Here is a 22362-nt window from a genome sequence, read left to right as displayed (position 1 = left end):
AGGTAGGGGGGGGCAAGGTGGTGAAGAGCTTTGAAGGTGAGGAGGAGTATTTTAAAGTTTATGCGCTGCTTGATGGGGAGCCAGTGGAGAGAGCGGAGAACGGGAGTGATGTGATCACGGGACCGGGTGTGGGTGAGGAGGCGGGCAGCGGAGTTTTGGACCATTTGGAGTCTATGGAGGGAATGGGAGGAGATGCCAGTGAGGAGGGAGTTGCAGTAGTCGAGGCGGGAGGAGATGAAGGCATGGATGAGGGATTCAGCAGCGGGGAGGGTGAGGCAGTGTCGGATTTTGGCGATGCGGCGGAGGTGGAAGTATGAGGTCTTGACAATGTGGCTGACATGGGGAGTGAAGGAGAGGGTGGGGTCCATGATGACACCGAGATTGCGTACCAGGGTAGAGGGGGTGATGGTCGAGGTGTCGATGCTGAGTGAAAAGGGACCAGTTTTATTGAGAGTGGATTTGGTGCCAATGAGGAGGAGCTCTGTTTTGTCACTGTTCAGTTTGAGGAAGTTGAGAGTGAGCCATGATTTTATTGTAGAGATGCAGGTTTCAATGTGGCTGAGGGGAGGGTTTTGGGTGGATTTGGTGGTGAGGTATATCTGGGTGTCGTCAGCGTAGCAGTGAAAGTCCAGGTTGAGTTGGCGGAGGATGTGACCAAGGGGGAAGATGTAGCAGATGAAGAGGAGGGGGCCGAGGACTGAGCCCTGGGGGACCCCTGCGTTACTGGGGAGAGGGTGGATGAGTGACCGGAGAGGGAAATTAACTCTTGCCTGTTGGTGAGGTAGGATGTGAGCCAGTCAAGTGCAGAGCCCTCAACACCCAGTTGGCTACTATATCATAAGGGCAAAATACACAAACATAGGAACTTGCTTTGGTGATACGGAGCAGCATAAAACAATTTTCCACCTTATTTCCAGAGTTGTACTGCGATTGGTTTTACCGGAATGAAAACCTTCCATTTCCTCAGTCCCCAATCACCAAAATGATTTATTCCCAGTTATTATTTTATTGCCGTGTTAATTATGTGCAGGGTTTTTAATCAACTGTCAAAGCACTGATTAGGAACACGTCTCCTCTCCGAATTGAGCCTTGATTTAGCGGCTGCTGCTAATTTGTCCGAGGCTCGTCCAAGTTGGAGCGAGATAGTGTTTGGACTTGAAGGTGACCCCACAGGCGTTCCACAGACTGAGAGAGAGAGGGGAACGAGCTGTTCTTCACTTCAGTTTATAACTCAGAATTACTTTTCCATGTTTCTCTGGCAGTTCCGGCTGTGGCTGCTGGGCCTGGGCTTCAGTCTGGCCTACGGGAGCATGTTCACTAAGATCTGGTGGGTCCACACCGTCTTCACCAAGAAGGAGGAGAAGAAGGACCGCAGGAAGGTAAAATGCAGACCTTTACACATACTGTATGTCCTATGCAAAATCAACTTTATAGAGCTTTGAGTCATCTTGTATTGTCCTGCAACTGAGACTACAGTGCTCAGAAAATTCCTGTTTTCACCTACCCCATATCCCCGCCCACATCCATGTCCTCTCGGTAGTTACAATCATTTGAAAAATGTTGCCTCCGAGTGCCAGATATAGGGTTCCAAAATGTCACATAGCCACTTTCCACAAATAAAAACATGTAAATGACAATCTCCTGCTTGTTACAGTGAAATGTCACGATGAAGAATCTTTTTGAACAGGAAGTCAGTGGACCTGTTTCTATTACAGAGCTGTTATAAATCACTGCAGTTGTACTGCACTGTACTGTACTGCAGTTTACAATGAAGAAATTGTAAAATGTGATCATCCTTTTTAATAGTCCAATACTACATACCTAAAAGAGCATAATCAATCTACTTTAATAATGGATTTTAGTTGTGAAGCATCAATACAACCAAGAAGGCCTCTTTCCTTTTTCCCCCTCCCATCTTTCACAGTCATCACGTTTACTCGCACAGAATACACCGCCAACTGTCTGATTGGAGTCCGATTTCTCCTTGTCTCAGGATACATGCAGCTCAAAAAGCTAATATTCTTTAGAGACTTCAGAGCAGGGCTGTGTAAGTAATCAATCCATTTTAATTGTGAACGGTCAGCTTGGGTCTTCAATATGTTGATGCTGAAAGCTTTTATTGTGGATGAGTCATTTTAACTGCACGTTAGATGAAGCGTATGTGCTGAGGTTTCCGATGGCGATGGGCAGCTCGTACAGAAAAGGTGGTTCTTGGTCAAACAGACTTTTTCTGAGGGGGACGTTGCAGTCGCCTCTCGCTGCTCCTCTCGTTCTATTGTGTTCTAAAGATGTTAATGGAACTGTCTGAGTGGAGGAGATGACAAGCCATGAATTGATTTGTAAATGAGACACAGATGAGCGTATTGGACCATGTTTCCCCAGGTGAGTAGGACAGTATGTAGTATTGCAGTATTGGACAGTAGTGGGTTTTGCTGCTCTTATGCACATTTGGTGTCTGTTGTGTTTGAAGTTGAAGTTGCTGAGGTTGCATTTGTTACAGATTTGTGTGTGTGTGTGACTTGAATGTGAGATTGGAATCGAGGACAACACCGATATATTTATATTCTGTCACCACCTGAAGCCGTTCGCCAGACACAAGGACGTCCGGATCAACGATGGAGCTGCTCTGGGACTTGGTGAAGAACGGTTTTGGATGTCTTCAACTGTAAAGATGAATTTTGAAACCAGTCAGTGATATGAACCTTGGCCTGTGTGAGTTTTTGATGTTTCTGTGAATGTAGAGCACAGTGTCATCTGCATACATCTGCACTGATACAACCTGCTCTTCATCTCTGAGTGCGCTGAGAGAGGGAGGCAGGGACTAAAAGGAGAGCATCGCGTGTAGACGGGAGCGGGACTCCTTCATACAGGTTTTTGACTGATACACGTGATCTGCGTTAACATGCAACAAAATAAGCAGTGGATCAAGAACAAGAAAGTACAAGCCAATGAAGACATACAAAATAATGATGTACTCATTGATACATTCAGCCACACATCATAAAAAACTTCTCTTCTTTTTTAAAATGTTTCCTGGCAATGTATTTGTTGTATGTATTATTTGCGTTACCTCAGAAAAGTAAATCGATTGTCCAATGGATTTAAAAGAGCATTAGCAATAGCGATAGCATTTACCCACAGCTACCGTTAGCAACTGTACGAAATTGGGCAGGTAGATGATTTGATTCGTCTTCATCATATCTGTTTTGGGCACAATCTTCCTACCACTCTTTCCCCATGGAGGTCTGTAAGTGGACGTTCCCTGGATGCTGACTCTAGTATATTGGTCATTTTTTTCCACGCAAAGTCTGCTGCCTAAGCCTCCTTATCTATCCATTCATATAAATACATTATCTTACTCTTTTATTTGCAAAGAAACTGTTTTAAATTCAATGTGCTTTGTCTTCTGTATCCCTCAGCTCAGGAGCAGTTTTATCATCTGGATGGACTTTGCCTCGTGACCCCACTAAACAGATTAACACAAGGCCAAATCTGGTCAATTACATTTTCAGACAAGCAACTTTGTCCTTTTCAAATGGACCAATTATGAAGAAGCATGGCTCCCTCGTGCAGCTCCACCATCCACTAAACACCACGCATCTCTCATTGTTTGCTTCTAGAACAGTCCCTAATAAGCACATTTGCTATGTTTCAAGGTCGTGTAAATGAAGTCAAATGGTTAAAATTCCCTGTTGGAGCACTGACTCTGCGGCTACTGGCTGTGCCCTGAGCAAGACTTAGCATCTATTTGTCATTGTGCTCGTTTCCGATTGGTCCCAGCAGAAGTGGACGGTTCCCTGGTTTCCGTGACGGCAGTGAAGCGTGCCACGGTGAAAAGGACGTGATGGTTAGGACGTTTCAGAATAGATTGTCCTATTGTGAGGCTATAGGAGGAGCAAGGTTTAGTCGGGTATTGAATATGGAAGATGGATGAGCAGGCATGGTTGGATGAAGTCCATGGAGTTGGATTATAATAAAGAGGGACCTACAATCTTTGACCTTGTGTTCATTTTGTCGACTAATGTATTTCATCATAAGTTTTGTCACAGATAGTTTCATTACCTAATAGTTTATAATAGTAATCGTATTTCTTTTTGATAATAGAAGCCCAAAGCAGACCATATAAAAACCCTTTTTTTAAACTAACAGTATTAAAAATGTACATTCATCAACAAAACATTGACAATATAAAGAATGCGTCACCAGCCCCATCATCTAGCTGCTCTACACCTGGACAAGCACCACTGTGAGAGTCATTTGACTTCAGTACATTTAACCATGATCAGGCCGGCTCTGCGGGCGGAGAAGCAGGCAGTGATGCAGGTAGATCCCCTCTGTTGTCCTGGTGTGCAGAATACCTCATTGGCAGACTAAACAGCTGCTGTGACCCCCCCTCCATCCTGAGGGTTAGAGTGGACGTGGTAGAGGAGGACAAGTACTGTACTTTGGGGTGTATTTGGAAGATAAACTGGACTGGAGAAAGAATAAGAACGCTGAGGCGCCTGAGGTCCTTTGACATCTGCAGGACAAAGCTCAGGATGTTCTACAAGTCTATGGTGTCCAGTGCCATCATGTGCACTGTGGTACGTATGAGGGACACTAAGAGACTCAGTAAAGAGTTTCTTAGTGTCCCTGGACAAATATTTATACTATATTTTTATATTTGAAATGTAAATGTATTATTTTTTAACTGGGGGTTTAGCTGATAAAAAAGATGGATTTATTGTGATACTGATATTCTGTTTTAGTTTGTTCTTTTGATATGATATTGATCTTCTGCTGGCCGGCTGCATGTCTGTAACAAAAATAATTTCCTTTTGGGAGTGAGTAAAAGTCATTCTGAATGTGAATGCTTACAGATAAACAGCTTTGCAGATTTAAAATGGTCAGTGCCAAGTCACATTTCAAAATGTGTCTCATTTTACCCACACTTTGACAACTGTACCGCTTTCTTTCCAGCTTCTATGTTAAAATCCTTGACTTTGGCCAACTAACTAAAATCAGCCTATTTAGATTCCTTCAGAAACATATTTTGTCCTCTAAGACACCCATACTAGCTGCCAATACTTTGGAGATCCAAGAAAAAGTCAAGTATTTTAGCTTAAAGAAAATACAATCTTTGCTAATCCCGGAAATGAGTATCCATACGAGGAGAGCTCTTTTCATGTGGGATTATTCCATCAAGCTCTGCCTGTGACTCATGTAAATCCGCAGGCTTCACACATCTCCTCAAAGCCCCAAGTGTGTGCCGGGTCCCTGTGTGCGACGCTGCTGTAAAACACACAGTTTAGCTCCATCATACGGGCACATTAACACATTAACACTACACATTTCCGTCCAAAGACAATGTTTCAAAAGTGAAGTTTGAAGCCTGGCATAAAGCGTGTGTTTGTTGTGGCTGATTTAAGTGCAGTGTCGATGTCCTGATGCTACTTTGGGTGAGACAGACACATTCCACCAGATCAGACCAGACATGAAATCGTGTCCAAAAGAACAAGAAGATGAGATAATTTATTGTAAACTAATTGATAAATATGTTGTTCATACACTGTTTTTGTTCAGCATTTTCATCATCGCTTATTACTCTGAAGTATTTGGAGCTAAAGCCAGGGTTACACCAAATTATGATTATAGCACTAATCTAATGTAAAGATTTTTGGAGGAAGCTGGGTGTCATTTGTCATGTTCTCCTTTTGAACCCACAGTATCTTGAGGTACCAGATCCTATCACTGCAGACTAGTACTAGTTGATTTGTTTTGATCCACTACGTTCAATGAATGTTAAAAACTACAGGATTTGGAGAGTAGATAACTTGTTAGTAATGCAGTTTCTAGCATGTTTGAAATTCCAATGGTCAATGTAAAAGAGGTGTCACTTATCTATGTTTGCCAAAAGTGTGGTTGTACATATGATAGCCGTTTTTATTAGCAATTATAGCTACAAAGTATTGCTTGAAACTACTTAATGTCCCTCAATGTCCCTCAGCCCCCGATGGCATATATTCTGTTCTTTGAGCTGCTGTAGACTGGGATAAGACTGGTCTGACAAAGACAAGCTGAGTTTGGTTTAGCGCACACTTTGGATTATGGAAGTATCTTTCCAATTTCTCCATCCATTTTTGTGGCGTCGGAGAGAGCCTAGTCCCTCCATGGCCTAGCGCCAAAGTACATCTCGGACATGTTGGTGCCTTATAAAACATCTCGGACTCTGAGGACCTCAGGGGCCGGCCTCCTGCTGGTGCCAGAGTCAGGACTAAACATGGACCGGCCTCCTGCTGGTGCCAGAGTCAGGACTAAACATGGACCGGCCTCCTGCTGGTGCCAGAGTCAGGACTAAACATGGACCGGCCTCCTGCTGGTGCCAGAGTCAGGACTAAACATGGACCGGCCTCCTGCTGGTGCCAGAGTCAGGACTAAACATGAACCGGCCTCCTGCTGGTGCCAGAGTCAGGACTAAACATGGACCGACCTCCTGCTGGTGCCAGAGTCAGGACTAAACATGGACCGGCCTCCTGCTGGTGCCAGAGTCAGGACTAAACATGAACCGGCCTCCTGCTGGTGCCAGAGTCAGGACTAAACATGGACCGACCTCCTGCTGGTGCCAGAGTCAGGACTAAACATGGACCGGCCTCCTGCTGGTGCCAGAGTCAGGACTAAACATGGACCGGCCTCCTGCTGGTGCCAGAGTCAGGACTAAACATGGACCGGCCTCCTGCTGGTGCCAGAGTCAGGACTAAACATGGACCGGCCTCCTGCTGGTGCCAGAGTCAGGACTAAACATGGACCGGCCTCCTGCTGGTGCCAGAGTCAGGACTAAACATGGACCGGCCTCCTGCTGGTGCCAGAGTCAGGACTAAACATGGACCGGCCTCCTGCTGGTGCCAGAGTCAGGACTAAACATGGACCGGCCTCCTGCTGGTGCCAGAGTCAGGACTAAATATGGATCGGCCTCCTGCTGGTGCCAGAGTCAGGACTAAACATGGACTGGCCTCCTGCTGGTGCCAGAGTCAGGACTAAACATGGACCGGCCTCCTGCTGGTGCCAGAGTCAGGACTAAATATGGACCGGCCTCCTGCTGGTGCCAGAGTCAGGACAAAACATGGACCGGCCTCCTGCTGGTGCCAGAGTCAGGACAAAACATGGGGAATCTGTATTTCAGTTTTATGCAGCCAAAATCTGGAACAGTCTTCCTGAAGATGTGAGACAGGCTTCTACTCTGGCAATGTTCAAATCTAAGCTTAAAACAGTTATTTTTAGCTGTGCATATGACTGAAATTATTGTCTTTACACTCTTCTCTTTTATGTCTTAAAATGATTTGTGATTTCTGTTACGTCTTTGTGATTTGAACGCATTTTTCCTGCTGTGTGAAGCACTTTGAATTGCCTTGTGTACAAACTGTGCTTAACACATAAACTTGCCTTGCCCAGTCTCTACGTGGACATCTCTGCTGGGCCCTTACAGTTCCTCCTGCCGGTGGTTCACAGGGAGACGGCTCCATAATGCTCCTCGGAACAGCGGGGAAGCGCCCAGGCACCGAGCGCACGCCACTGAGCTTCTATCCCTGTGTTTACGATCAATCTCTGTCAAACATGTGACTCAACAGTAAACACAATCCTCCCGATTCCCCTTTAATTTCGTAACTTTTACAAACTCAAAAAACGCTGCTAGCAAGAAACAGCTGACTGGTACAACAGCAGCGACCACAGCAAGCTGATATTTACTCAGACAAACTAGTCATAGTAGTTGTTCAATTGCAGAAATATTCTAGCATATTATGACGTTTGTCTGTGTCTGTAATGGTTTAAGGGGAAGAAGAAGAAAACAGACGTTCTTTTTGTCGACAGCCGCTGTTTGTTTACTACTTTACGGACTAGCGACTGAGGCTGGAGGTGAGTCACGTGTGCGATGGAAGGTTCTCCAACAGCCAGCAACTGAATCACATTGACCAAGCCTGTTTTTGAGGCTGGAAAATCCCTTAGTTGTTGCTGTTCATATTTCGTCCAGGTGACATGCGAAGATAATGCAATATCATTTTATAGAACGTCCCGCTGCTCCTTATACAAACATCTAACATTTATCTGTGTGTGGATGTCCGTGTGTACTCTCCTCGCCCGGCACTGTCATGGCCCAGTGCCCACACTTTGATTGAATTGGCCCCAGTTAGTGATGGATCAGTGTTTTGTGCTTTGGCCGCTCTGTTTGTGGCTCCATAAATCCTCCTGCAGGGAATCAAAGGCGGCACGATTTACTGAGTTTGGACGACGGTTTTCCTTCTGGCACTGGAGCTCTACAACAGAAAAATTTGAAAAATAAGACAGAATGTAATAGTCGCCTGCAATAAAAATTAACATGTAATAGAAATATATTGGAATAAAACATTTTTTTACTTTCTGATGACATAGCATTTTAAAAGGCAAAGACATGTTTCTGAAGGAAATTCTCCTTGGAGTTTGCATATTCTGCCTGTACCTGGGTGGGTTTTTTCTGGCTTCTCTGGACTCTCCACCATTAAAGAACATTCACAGTAAATTGATGCTTCAGCCAGTTACCAAACCAGAACTAAACCAAAACTACAGAAACGATTAATGAACTAGATTTGAATGATATGTATGTACTGTGTTAAAAAGCTTTAAATCACACCATTTCTCTGTCTTTCTTTCATCTCTCTGTGCAGCACCTTGAACCATGGAAGCTGTACGCGACCGTAGGTGTCCTTCTGGGCATCGATGTCTTGTCCCTCATGATCTGGCAGATAGTGGACCCCCTGCACATAACAGTGGAGGTAAGACAACTAGACCTGCCATGTCACTACCACTTTGAATTGTACGGCTTTCTTTACCATGTCATATTAACACGTTTGTGATGTCGCTAACTCATAGATAATAAGCAAAATACGCCATGCTAATGCACTGTGACTTTTTCCTCTATAGAAATTCACCAGAGAGGACCCTAAAGGAGACCTGGATGTCCTGATCCAACCTCTGCTCGAGCACTGCAGTTCAGAGAAGATGAACACGTGGCTGGGTGAGAGCGATTGAGCGTGTGATTTGGTTCCTCGTGATTCTAGAACAGAGCGATGTTGGTGCCGTGGGTTAGATTTTTACCCACCAACCAGAGGGTCCGTGGTTCAGACTCACTGCAGAAAAACTTGCCACATCACCTTCCAACTAATCGTGGCAACCCTGAATATAAAGACAACAACCACAAAAAAAAGATGTCCACCTCATTCTTGTCACTTTGGATGTGTTATTGCTTTGCCTGGAATGTTCCATAGTATGTCATTAAGCCTTTCTACCCATGGAGACCAGCAGGGGACGCCACCAGGTCAGGTCACATGTCAGGTCTGTGTAGAGGCGAGCCCACTCACAGTAAGAAAGGGTGTTTTTTAATTGTATTTTCTTGGCAATACAAACACCTAGAATTGAATAAAAGCAAGATGGATGGAAAAAGTACTCAGTTTTGTTATTTTTTTTAAAAAGGACAGATAGAGGGGATGAAAAATATTGCACAAAAAAGTCTACATACTTTCTAGGTAATTTTATTAATACGGTTTTGTTTGCGCAAAACCTTTAGGCAAATGTCACCATGAACAGAAACACTGAAGTATAGTTCTTTCACAGTTTGACATTAAAATGGTGGAAAGTAACTAAAATGTAAAACAATCCAGGTCAAAGCAACAACATCTCCATGGAAACAAGCAGGTTGTTGTATCCCCCCTCATCTACAAAGTCACATAGGACACCTTTAAAGCTCCTGTGTGTTAAATCCACCTTCATAACGTTCTTGCCCCTCCTCAGGTGTGGTCTACGGGTACAAGGGCCTGCTCCTGCTGCTGGGGATCTTCTTAGCCTACGAGACCAAGTCCGTCTCCACAGAGAAGATCAACGACCACCGCGCCGTGGGCATGGCCATCTACAACGTGGCAGTGAGTAATGGGAGACAGACCTATGTAGGGTCTCAAACTACAGGTATTCAGTTTATGATTAAGGGAGATTTCTTAGCAGAAACGAGACAAGACGGGGCACCAGGGTAAAACCCAAAGAGCTAAGATACGGTCCTTAATCGCGCTCGTTAAAAAGGTCTGAAGGGTGTTTCACGATTCAGGGACTTACACATAGTCTAATCAAACAAACAAGTCAATAACTCTTTAGTGTAGTTTATTTATCCAAAGGGCAATCAAACACACCGGAGCAGAAATGCGCACAGGTAAATCACAGGTGATGTTGTATCAGATTTAACAGCAAATTTCATGCAGATAATGTTAAACCAGGGTTTTGCCTTTGATAACCAAACGTGTCTATGCTAATCTATATCAAAAAGAGGGAAAGTGAGAAGCTAAAGGGAGGAGGAACAGCTGAGCTCTACCCAAATCACGCCACACAAGAACCGCACACTGAACTCGGCTTACGGTTTGTAGAGACTCGGTCCGACTGGTCCTTGTCCGCGGACGAGGTCCGTAGCGAGGCGTCGCGTGGAGCGGTGTGACGGCGAAGGTTCGTGAAGCGGGCGGCGGCCGTGGAGCGGTGTGCTGCGACGTCCTTGAAGCGGCGGCGGCAACGGAGGCGATGTCCGGGAGTTCCTTAGCGGTAGAACGCTTTAGCGGCGTGTTAGCTCCTCACGCGGCCTTTACTCAGATGAGAACGTAGCGCTGATCCACGTAAACGGCGTAGATTACTTCAAAAAGGGAGAGAAACGAAGTAGCAAAGAAAGTCTCTGTCCGGTTTAGCGCTTAAGCTTAGCTCCAGGTAGTTCCAGGTGGTTTCAGGTGGTTTCAGAGTCCAGGGCTGGCATGGCCTTGTCGACCACGTGTCGGACGGATTTTGTTGAGACAAAGGAAAAGTGAAAGGCCCGTCCGTGGAGACGGCTTCCAAGAGAAAAGACAAAGGGGATGAGAAGAAGAGAACAAGAGAGCGTTTCTAGCTTGGAGCGTCCTTTTGATACCTGGCATGGTACCATGATACCAGGGCATGCTGGGAGCGAAAGGGGCGGGCGCTACTGCGCAGATTTCCCGTTTAACATTTCCTGGCCGAGAAAATAAAGCTAGAGTAACATAAATAATGGCAAAACATTTAAACCCTGTTTTAACATTTACACGTTAAACATTTTTGGGCAGTTTGTACACATTATTTCTTGAGGTAGATACATTTTACATCTTCTTTCACCTGTGACGGGCACTTGAGTTAAAGCATTGGGAATATAAACCTTAAACAGTGGAAAAATACGTAACACAAGGTGAAACATGCGGTGTATGGAGTTGGTTCAGACGAACATTCATGGCATAATCACATAAAACGTGGTTTTCATTGGGGCGTCTTCCTGTAAGTCACTGGGGAGAAGATCTGTTATCACAAAAAGTCACAGCGGCTCCCCTGCGGTGAGGGAGAGAGGGAGAACGAAAACCCCCAATGTTCAAAGAGAGATTTTCTGTTATCTGGCCGTGGAATGTCCATCTCCATTCCCCTACACCTAACTATTTGATCATCATTGCAAAAATGCGATCAACATTTCTTCTTAAATGACCATGCGCAAATGGCAAAGTGTGCAATTAAGGAAACAATATTGCAAACCACAGCAAAAGAATCGGCCTTCAAATGGTTCATTCTTCGACACTAACATAGTACACAAGTTTGTTTTTCTAAGCTACTTTTGCTCATGTTAGTTTCAAAAATGCCCCTGTGCTCCGCCCCTCACCACAGCTCTCATTAGTGCAGCTTTAGCCGCACACAAGCTTTCGAATCATGCAAATTAAACAGCAGCCTGCTCTGGCCTATTCAAATAAATGAGTATTTTTTAACTAGGCCCCTGAGAATTTTGCTTAACAAGTAAGATAACTTTTGGACCAGAAGACATTGTGCTGATGAAATGAATTGCCTGTCACAATAATTCCTAATAATCAAAATGACGGATGAACAATATTATATTTGGCCAGCGTTAACATTAATTTTGTTTACAGGGATTATTATTTTTAGTGTCAAAGTGATCTTCAACATATTTGTTTATCACATTATTTTATATGGCACTTTTTTCCCTTATTTTTAGAGTTTTTGCCCGTAGGCTTAATTAGACAAGAAAGACTGTGAAATGGGGGAGGAGAGAGAAGGGAGGACATGCAGTAAAATGTCAGGGTCGGGATTCAAACTCACGACACTGCGGAATACTAGGAGCATATCGCTAATGCAGTAACTGTGCCGCCTTAGTATCAGGATTAGGTCATTGTAACTGACAAGTAACAAAACAAGTGTAGCAAATCCTTTAGAAGCCGTGCATGTCGTAAATATGTATTGTTATTCATTATTTATTGTTCCATTCATGTTATTAAAGCCCACAGCTGGTTCATTATGTGTCATCCATTTCTTTGTGTTAGCTTTTTTAATGCTGCTAAAAGGGATTTCCAAAGATATCCATCTATTGTTTCCATTGCAGGAGTTGATAGTCCCAGACGGTGGCGGCGATGTTTTCCTGTAATTAATACTGTTGATAGACACACATTCATGCATTATTTCAACACTTATATTGCAGAACTATTTCACAATGTCGACCATAATGGACATCGTTTTAAAGTGGAATGTTGAAAATAGATGGCAGTGCTTTATCAATCGCTGTACATGATGACAAAAGCTATAGTCGAGACTCACTATTATCTATTAACTAACATTACATACAGCCTTTACATACAGCACGTTTGATTTTCATTTGCAGATGTGAGAACTTTTGATCCCCCATGTTTTTTTTCCTCGCGACTGAACAACACATTTTACCTGGAGGTGTCTGCTTCTGCACTTAATTATCAGTTCACACATTGGTTGTCAGTCTTCCGTGCTAATGCTCTCTCTGTCACACACCGTACTGTTTAACGTGTCGCAGAAACTTCTACCCACCACAGCCAGCACGTTTGAATGGACCAGATTTAGCCCGAGGCGAGGGGGGACTCAAGTTGCATGACGTGAATTAAAAGGATTTGTTTTGTAATAGAGAATAACATAATAATTTATTCAAGACATTTTTTATGTTGGGAATATTTGAAAGTGTTGAATTACCCGGCAGGATTTGAATATTTTAAGCTCATATCATATGCAGATCAAGTTATGATGTTTCCTCTTCAAAAACACACCAAAACTACTTCAATGTATCCGCTACAGTTTGAGCTAAAAACAAAGGACATTTTGCAGAGTATTGTACCTTTAACTACTGTATGTAGTAGTAGTGGTTGCTGGTCATTGACAGTAGTTGTAGTACTTTGTAGTGGGAGTAGTTGGTAGTTGTAGTAGTTGGTAGTAGTAATAAGATAAAATAAGATAATCCTTTATTGTCCACACAAGGGGAAATTTCATTGTTGCAACGCAGTTAGATACAGAGGAAAAGAACAGATAGTTTGTAGTGTGAGTAGTTGGTAGTATTTTCAGTAATAATTGTATGTATTTGTTATAGCAGCTGTTTAAATGCACTGTTGACTCGAGGATATGAAGAAAACACTCGTAAATAAACTGTTACGCTGCTAAGTTGCTAGCATTAGCCGCTTTCCTCAGCTTGAGTCACCATCACAGGCAAAAAGTTGAATAATCCAGTCCGTTTGTATTGGATTTTACCAATATTTATTACATAGATCTATTTTTATGTTTCACAGACTTTTTTTTCACTCAAACGCCAGAGTCACGTGACCCGCGGCGTGGAGAAAGTAGCGAGCTCAGTGTTCGAATCGCGCTGTGATTTAGTACTCCATAAAGTCTGCTTAATAGTGCAGGACTATATAGTGAATGACGGGTCAGGGGACGAGTCTGGACATACGTACGCAGCCCATCCGGTTGTTGCTGACAGCTCGTCTGTTCCATGTACCGTCCTGCTGCTGTGAAGACATCCGAGACGGGACGCCGCCTTCGCCCTAAAGGAGATATAGATATGACCTGGCATGTGTGTACTCCTCCATCAAACCAATCACACGCTCTCATTTCCCACGTGTCAAGGTTGCAAAAGAAATCATGTGACTTTTTTTACTTTTAACAGGCCTTATATAATATTGACTTATATTTGAACCAGCAAAACAAGCGATTCATGTTTTATTGAATGGATAAACTGGAGAGTGTTTGCAAGTTTTAAAAATAAAATGTGTACTTATCTTTCAATTTAAGTAGTAGACTTTAAACAAGTTATTTAATACTCAAGCAATAATTGTATAAAGTGCTCTTTGAAGCAGCAGTGTTTTTAAAATTCACCAAATTTGACTGATTATAGGTAGAATTTAAGACACATCAAAAAACAATCCGATAAACAAATCTTTGCCTGATCCCGACTCACTTCTGATTGGTCGACGGCATGGAGCGATAGCACGGTTTGTTATGGAACTTAACAAAAGACGCAAGATAGGCTTTCTCACAATAACGAACCACTAGACGGCTGCATTATTTGGACTTGAGGGCAGTAAATTCATCTTGTCAGCTCATCTATTCAATCCACAACACTGCTGTCCTCCTCAGACGCTTGAGAAGACATGTAGAAACGGCTTCTAATGGAAGTGTAGACCAGAACTGACGTCGGACGCTTAACTTTTATGTTTAGTTCTTTTCCTAGCTCTCCTCACTACATAAAGATACATAAACAGAAACAATTTCGAGCATTTTAAAGTGCAATGTGCAGTAAATATCACTTATCTTACCCCTGTGATCTCAGCTGAATGTAACTTTTATTTTTGTTAGCTTATTTCAGAGCATTTCAATCCAGCGCCTCCCCTTTGCCGACCGATATACTGCTCAGCCCTTATCTCTCCTAATCGTTTTAATGCTTATTTTGCACTCTTTGCAATCAGCGTTAGTGTCACGTTCAGAATTGCCATCTTGGTTAATGCATATTCTGTCCAGAACAGACTGACTGGAGCCCGGCCCTTGAGTGCAGAAGCCAAACACACGACACGGCCTCTGCTCTGGATAAACTGTGGTCCCTGGTGCCACGGCGCGTCCGCTAAAGCTGATTAATGTGTCTGACTTTATCTGTGTCCGCAAGTCATGTGACACACAAAGAAACAGAGACTGTAACATATAAAACTGTAGCATCATGCCCGCTCTCATCCAAGGGCACAGTCAGTATAAGCTTTGGGCAAGGTTTGAACCAACTACCGTCTCATTGGAGGGCAAAGGATGACCAACTGCACCACCACTACATCGCTGTTTACATTTTCACACCCATTTCCTAAACCCCTTTTTCCCTGGTGCATCTGCCGTCTCAACACTGATGAATGTGTCTGTTCCGATTTGTACCCGCAATTCCTTAGCGAGTGCCCTGCTCTCCGTTTGTCCCGGGGAGCCTCCTGTTCAAATGAATAGGAGTGTTTCGGGCCTGTTGCTTGCTCTGCCTGTGAGTGATGGCGCTGGGGAGAGGACATGGCCGCTCGCTCCTTCTTCACCCCTCCAGAGGGATTTTTCCGCGGCGGCGTGAGATCGATATGTATGGATTTTCAGCGAGACTCATGTTTCTTCTGCTCAGTGCGGCGGCTGTGTGAGATCCTTTATATTCCGCTATCGCAGCCATCATCCATCTTCTACCTCTGTCATTTTTCTGGCCTGCTACTTTGAGGCAATTTGTTTGCAATTCACTTTTAGTACAAGGGAAAGTTTGAGTTTTTTTTCTTTTTTTCCTTAGTACGTTTTAATAGAGCTGCCAAGCAGTTCTGCCAAACGCATTGCATCTGAAATTTGATTTGAATGGCTACAACTCGCAAAATAAATTAAATTAAAAAGAAAGCAGAAACATACAAAAATGAGCCCTGCAAATGAAAATTAAGGCAGCGCGGTTAGCGGTTAGCGCTATTGCCTCCCAAGAATGGATGGGTTCGATTCCCATGCCAGACCAACATCACACTCTGGGTGGAGTCTGCATGTTCTCCCCGTGTTACCGTAGGTTCTCTCCGACTCCGGCTTCCTCCCACCGTCCAAAAACATGTATGTTTTAGGCAAAATTGGCAACTCTAAATTGGCCCTAGTGGATGAATGTGAGAGTGAATGGTTGTCTGTGTCTATGTCTGTTGGCCCTGCGACGAGTTGCCCACTGTCCAGAGTGTACCCCACCTAAGGCCCAAAGTCACTGGGATAGGCTCCAGTCACCCGCGAGCCCTAATGGGAAAAAGCGGTAGAAAATGAATTAATAATTAATGAATCTCCAGCACAGGGCCTTACGACCCGCAATTTGGGAACCCTGGTTTAGACTTCTACAAACATGAGATAGAATCTGCAGTTAAGATATGATGTTCTGGTGTAGGGTTTATGTTATTTCATTAATTTAGAAATATGTTTCACACAGACACATTGAAAAGACAATTAGAAAAAAGAAGTTTTAGCCAATAGAATAATATGGCAAGTTTGTGGACCCAATCCCAAAAAAAAGTCTGAACATTTGTGGATCTTCTGTTTGTCGGTTTCTTCCAAACATGTAAGAATGGTTCATAGATTAAAGTGTTCCCATGCCCTTCGTCTGAACCATACAGAACATGTATGTCCCCTGTGCGAGTCCACTTACAGCCTTGTGCTTTGTGTGTCTGCAGGTCCTGTGTATGATCACGGCTCCGGTCACCATGATCCTGTCATCTCAGCAGGATGCCTCCTTCGCCTTCGCCTCCCTCGCCATCGTCTTCTCGGTCTACATCACTCTGGTGGTGCTCTTTGTGCCCAAGGTATGACCACACAATCTGGCAAGAACAGTTACCACCAATCTGAACTGAATTGTCTATTGTGTTTTATGTTTATGGCGCAAAATGTTCACAACTGAGGCAATAACTCCGTTTTACATGCTGATTATTATTATTATTTTTACATTCAGGTAGACAAATTAAGAAGTACTCATTTATTTATTTTATTTATTTTATTTATTTTATTTATTTTATTTATTTTGTTTATTTTATTTATTCATCAAGACATATTGGTGAATAATATGCTAAAATGATATTCTCCCTACATTTGGTTTGTTGCCTTTAGCCTGAAGATACCGTTAAAGTTGAATTATTTCTGATGCAGGCGTTTGGTGACATCTAGTGGCGATGCTGCTAACTACACTTTGACTTTCCTGTCTGCTCATTAGCATACTGTACGTGTGTGTTGTGGTGGTTATGTAACTGTCACTGATGCAGAGGAACCAGAGGAGCCACATTCGGATTTTCTGGCAGTAATCTGAGCGGGCAGATCCACATGAATAAAATATGATCCCTGTTCGTCGAAGAGAGAAATGTAAACAAATGTCCGCCCTTGTCACCACAGGAGTAGAGGAAAAAACGACTCAAATTAAACCAAGCTACAGTATTAAATAAAATACCAGAGAATTAGTCACGTTTTATGCTCTATCAACTTTAATGAGCGGTAAACTTTGTCACAACAGTGTATTTTGAATGGTTTGAGTAACTCTGTATTGGGCTTTAGTCCTCAGAAAATTCCTGTTTTCACCTACCCCCTATCTCCGCCCACATCCTTGTTCTCAGAGTGATACATTTAGAGTTCGAAAATTATAATAATAACAATAATTAGAATGTATGTGGTTTTCAATGGACAAAATGTAAATTGATGACATTCAGTTCAATTCTAAACACATGGGGGAAAAAAGCATAATTTGTCTCTTTTAATGTTTTTGAATTTGACTAAATCCAAGCTTGTGTGTGTGTGTGTGTGTGTGTCTGTGTGTGTGTGTGTGTGTATGTGTGTGTGTGTATGTGTGTCTGTGTGTGTGTGTGTGTGTGTGTGTGTGTGTGTATGTGTGTGTGTGTCTGTGTCTTTGTGTGTGTGTGTGTGTCTGTGTCTGTGTCTGTGTCTGTGTCTGTGTCTGTGCGTGTGCGTGTGCATGTGTGTGCGTGTGTGTTCCTACAGATGCGTCGCCTGATCACCAGAGGAGAGTGGCAGTCTGACGCCCAGGAGACCATGAAGACCGGCTCCTCAACCAACAACAACGACGAGGAGAAGTCCAGGCAGCTGGAGAGGGAGAACAAGGAGCTGCAGAAGATCATCCAGGAGGTCTCACAACATTTCATACAATTTACACCAGACTCACAATTAGGGTTCTAAAATGTCTGCTATTTAAAAAGTTGGAAAATGAAATATCGGGAATTCATAGGGATTCATTGGAATATGTGGGATTCAACTAGGAATTAACACTTCTTAATTAGGGGGATGTACAGATGCAAAAAAACACAGTATTAGTGGTTTCACAATCAAAGCCGAGAGCAACAGCATCAAGATGTGACTATCTTGCCTGACCTGCCATTCCCAACACGTTTTGACTACTTTACAAAACCTGAGGGTCTGGGATCCAACCCAGTCGCGCCAATTTCCAAAGGGAGTGATTGACAGGCGGATTAACCAATCAGACAAACGCATTGTCCATTCGTGTCTAAACAAACATGGCGGATTACGAGGAAAGGATAAAAAGAGTCAACAAGCGACGCACTAAACTCTGTAAATCTGAGGTAAATGAAGTTATAAATTTTGTTCTGAACGTTCCGAAAATATTTGAGAGATGTCTTCCGCATTTGAGAGACACGTGACACAAAGTCTTCCGCATTTGAGAGACAAGTGACACAAATTAGCGGCGGTGGTTGGACCGGTAAATGCTGGAAAGTTTTTTTTGACGCCCCCCAATGGCCCGATTCCAGACCGAGACGCATTCGAACAGAATATGGGCGGGGCTGGCGGGTCAGGCAAGTGACTATCCAGGCTTGATGAGGAAAATGTGTCAGGCATCTAGGTCAACAAGTGTGGTATTTAAAAGGAGATAGACGCATGAGGAATACTGTTTTGTAGTTTCACATTTCAGTGTAATCCCATTTTGTCCAGGTGTAGTCCACAGTAGAGACAGCTTCAGAGTTATCACAGAATCAGAATTAGGACTTTTGACTTCCTTCCAACAGTCATTTCCATCAGCCAGAAATGTTTTGAGAAACTAGATGTTATACTGCTCTGAGCTGGATTAGCCCCACCGGAGGGGAGGAGTTATCACCTGAAACGGCCCTGCCCTCTCCAGGTATAATGCGCCGATGCTAATGTTGCTAATGTCTAAGCAGCTCAACATAAATCTACAAAAGCAGAAATTCTCTCTCAAACTTTCCCTTTTTCATAACTTACAAACGTAAAAAAGTCAACATTACTTAAATGGATCCACATTTAGTCTTGTTTGAGCACATTTCCACGTCAATGACTTGAGTCGCTACTGTAGCCGACATGAACTGTAATGTTCAGCTCATTGTCTGTCCGACTGGAAACTGGAACACACAAACGCAGAGAAAACAGCACTCCGAGTTCCAAGGACAGCAACACAGCATAAAATATAGCCTTTTTTCTTCCATGTTGCTACAGTAACACAGACAGAATATTTTATACATACATTAGTCGTCAAAAATCTGTGTTCACACAAAACGTACTCATTTGACCTGGCGTCGCACATAAAGGTGAGTAATGACGCCCCCAGAACAGTGAATCATGTATTTATGAGTGAAACAGGGCACACATCCATCTCATGACCCTGAGCAAAGTGTCATCAGTGGTTAGTGATGTTACCATGGCAACCGAAGTGAAGAAATCCTTCTGACATTGTGGCATGTGTAGCTGTCCCCTCTCCATGGGAGTAGGGGCCTGTAGCTCTGTGCTTTACCGGATACTTTCATATGAAACAGTCCAATGTAACGGCTTCAAATTGTGTGCAGCAGAACGTTCCTCCTCACCCTCCATGTTCAGTGGTGGTGTCTGTAGAAGTGTGCGTGTAGTGCTGCATGTAACAGTGCTGTGCGATCACACTGGAGCAGATTAGAAGTGGCATTCAACTGCACCAGGTCAGGAGCAGCCGGGGATGCATTGGACGTGTCGTTTTAGATTAGCAGAGATGACCACAGAGAGGTGTTGTTCAGCTTTGGGCCTCTGCATTAGTGAATGTCAAAACTACCAGAGTATTTTTATTTGTTCTACTGAGAGCAAATTATTAGTGAGGAGCCTCTGATTGTTTCTCAGCCCCCGTTCCCACCATTTTGGCTCTTTGACCTGCTGTAGAAGAGTGGTCTGACTGAGTTTGGGCCTTTAACGCAGTACAGGTTTTCTCTTTAGATAGAAAAAGAACATTTAATCTGGTCAACTGGACAAGTGCAGACCTTTCACCCCTCATTCAGTTGCCTGACCTGCCAGCCCCGCCCACATTCTGTTCGAATGCGTAAGGGTCTGGAATCGGAGTCAGAGCCAATGAAATCGTAGGTAATCCATTTACCTATCCAATCCCAGTCGGAGGTTTTAACACTGAGATACGGAAGTAGCGCTTTCCACCCCCGTTCCAAAACATTCAAGATGGCGGACCCGGCTCGAGACCCAGCTTGTGACCCGGCTCGTGACCCGGCTCATGACCGAGTGTTTACTTCCGCTCTCGCTTCGGTTTGAACAATCAGGAAAGTCCGCTCTACTCGCCGTGATGAACGTGCGTTAGATGCGGTTATGCGAAGGGCGTCATCGCGATTCAGGAGACATTTTCTGCGTTCGGGGACGGATAACGCGGAACACGTCTTGTTGACACGGGCTACGTAACATCCGCCTAAGCGTGTCGTGTTTTTTGCGTCACTTCTGGGTTTATGTGATTGGTTCTGTCTCTGCTCTCTAGACTCCGCCCTAGAAATTGAAACGCAGCGGTCGAGCCCCAAAACCCACACACAGTTTCGATAAGTAGTTTGCCAAAATGTGTTGGGAATGGCTGGTCAGGCAACTCATTCAGATACTTCAGTTCCTGGTGAGGCAGTGACTTCCTCTTTAGATGCAACTTGAACAACTGTGTGGGTGCCAAATACAAAAGCACAAACTCCTTTTTTGTCCTAGCTAATCTAAATGTTCCAACCGTCTTTCTCGTTGGTTCTCGTTGCAGAAAGAGGAGCGCGTGTCCGAGCTGAGGAACCAGCTGTCCGAGCGCCAGGCCCTGCGCTCCCGGCGACGAGCCTCCACCATCACCACCAACCAGAACCACAGCAGCACCCCGCCGCAGCCAATCAGCGACACCCGCTCGCTGGCCCCGCCCCCCGGATATCCCGCCCCGACACTGGACCCCGCCATCAGCACGTCCCCGCCCACTTTCCCCAACTCCAACCTGTACCAGGCTGACAGCAAGCTCAACCGCAACAACTGCCACACCAGCCGGCTGCAGATGCTCTACAAGTGAAGGGCGGGGCAAAACCATGTGACCAAAAACAGGAAGTGAAAATGAGCGGGGGAGGGAAGTTGGAGGAAGTGACACGGATAGGGCAGCCGCGCCATGACGGATGAGATCAAGTGTTACCTTACGTACTTGTACTGTAGACCGAGTCAGTTCAACAGGAAGTCTGAAACTGTGGGTTGTGACGCAATTGTTCGAAAAATATACAAATTCATCAATCAAACTAACCTTTAATCAGATACAGTTCTCAATCCAGTTCTTTAAAGTCACTAGTTTCTCCAGTTTTGAACATTCTTTGGAGTTTAATCAATATTGACCGGTTCAAGAGAAAAAATGGGTTGAGTTTTTTGTGTTGCAACTCATTGAGCTACAGCTAACCACTGAAACCAGCTACATCAAATCAAAAGCTACTTTACTTACAAATAAATGCTGAAGCCAAGAACATATTAAAGTATGTCAAATGTTTATCTCATGATACATATGACATTTTTCTCGTCTCCTCATTAATAACATGCTTAGCGGTCACTAGCTTATAGCACACATCAGCACATCCCAGTTTTACATGCTAATTATGATCTAAGATAAAACACCGAAAGGTTTACACACTCAACTAAGACTTTTAATGTCGCTTTGACCACATTTAAATGTGCTCGATGGGTTGGTACCAGCCCGAACCCACTTAAAGGCGCAATGGACGATTTTTCGGCGATTTGAGAACGCAGGTGGAAGTGCACATGCGCACTCCCCCGTGCGGACTGATACAACACACTCGTGTGTTTGTTTATTAGCGCGATGGAGCGCATCGCATCGCTCGTCTACCGTAGATTTCAGTCCACTTCTGCGTCAGCTCGAACAGTCCTTCTCCGTCTTCATTTTGGCCCGTACACTGAAGGAACTATATTATGATAGATCAATGCGCTTAGACACGCGGAAATGTGGGACGAACTGCACGCGGCTGCAGGTGAGCGGTAGGTGCGTTTTATGATTGATACGTGGCAGGACTAATCGGCAGTCCACGCCACGAGGAAATAAGACTCAAATTTATGCCAAAAAATCGTCCATTCAACCTTTAATTATTCATAACTTGTGATTTTTGCAGGCTAATGCTAACAACTATAGGAAAAAACACTAAGGACAGGCTCACATTGTGTCTAGTGGTCATTACTACGATCATTTTGAATCTATATTGAGCTTGTTGTAGAGCAGCAGTGGTGTAG

General features: G+C 44.0%; 1 protein-coding gene across 1 annotated transcript in view; it reads left to right on the top strand.

Moving 5' to 3' along the window:
* The window catches only part of LOC140361907 (gamma-aminobutyric acid type B receptor subunit 1-like), a 183488-nt gene extending 161688 nt beyond the window's left edge, over positions 1-21800 (top strand). The window contains exons 12-18 of the mRNA XM_072447815.1: positions 1263-1379; positions 8676-8783; positions 8932-9025; positions 9799-9926; positions 16530-16658; positions 17839-17982; positions 20861-21800. Of these exons, the coding sequence (XP_072303916.1) occupies positions 1263-1379; positions 8676-8783; positions 8932-9025; positions 9799-9926; positions 16530-16658; positions 17839-17982; positions 20861-21151 (1011 nt within the window). The 3' untranslated portion in view covers positions 21152-21800. The remainder of the gene's footprint in view (positions 1-1262; positions 1380-8675; positions 8784-8931; positions 9026-9798; positions 9927-16529; positions 16659-17838; positions 17983-20860) is intronic.
* Positions 21801-22362: the final 562 nt, after the last annotated feature.

This window comes from Eucyclogobius newberryi, unplaced genomic scaffold (assembly GCF_026437365.1).
Source record: "Eucyclogobius newberryi isolate DKJ021-1_F unplaced genomic scaffold, fEucNew1.0.hap1 SCAF_16, whole genome shotgun sequence".
NCBI classification, from domain to species: Eukaryota; Metazoa; Chordata; class Actinopteri; order Gobiiformes; family Gobiidae; genus Eucyclogobius; species Eucyclogobius newberryi.
This window is presented reverse-complemented; position numbering and strand designations above follow the sequence as displayed.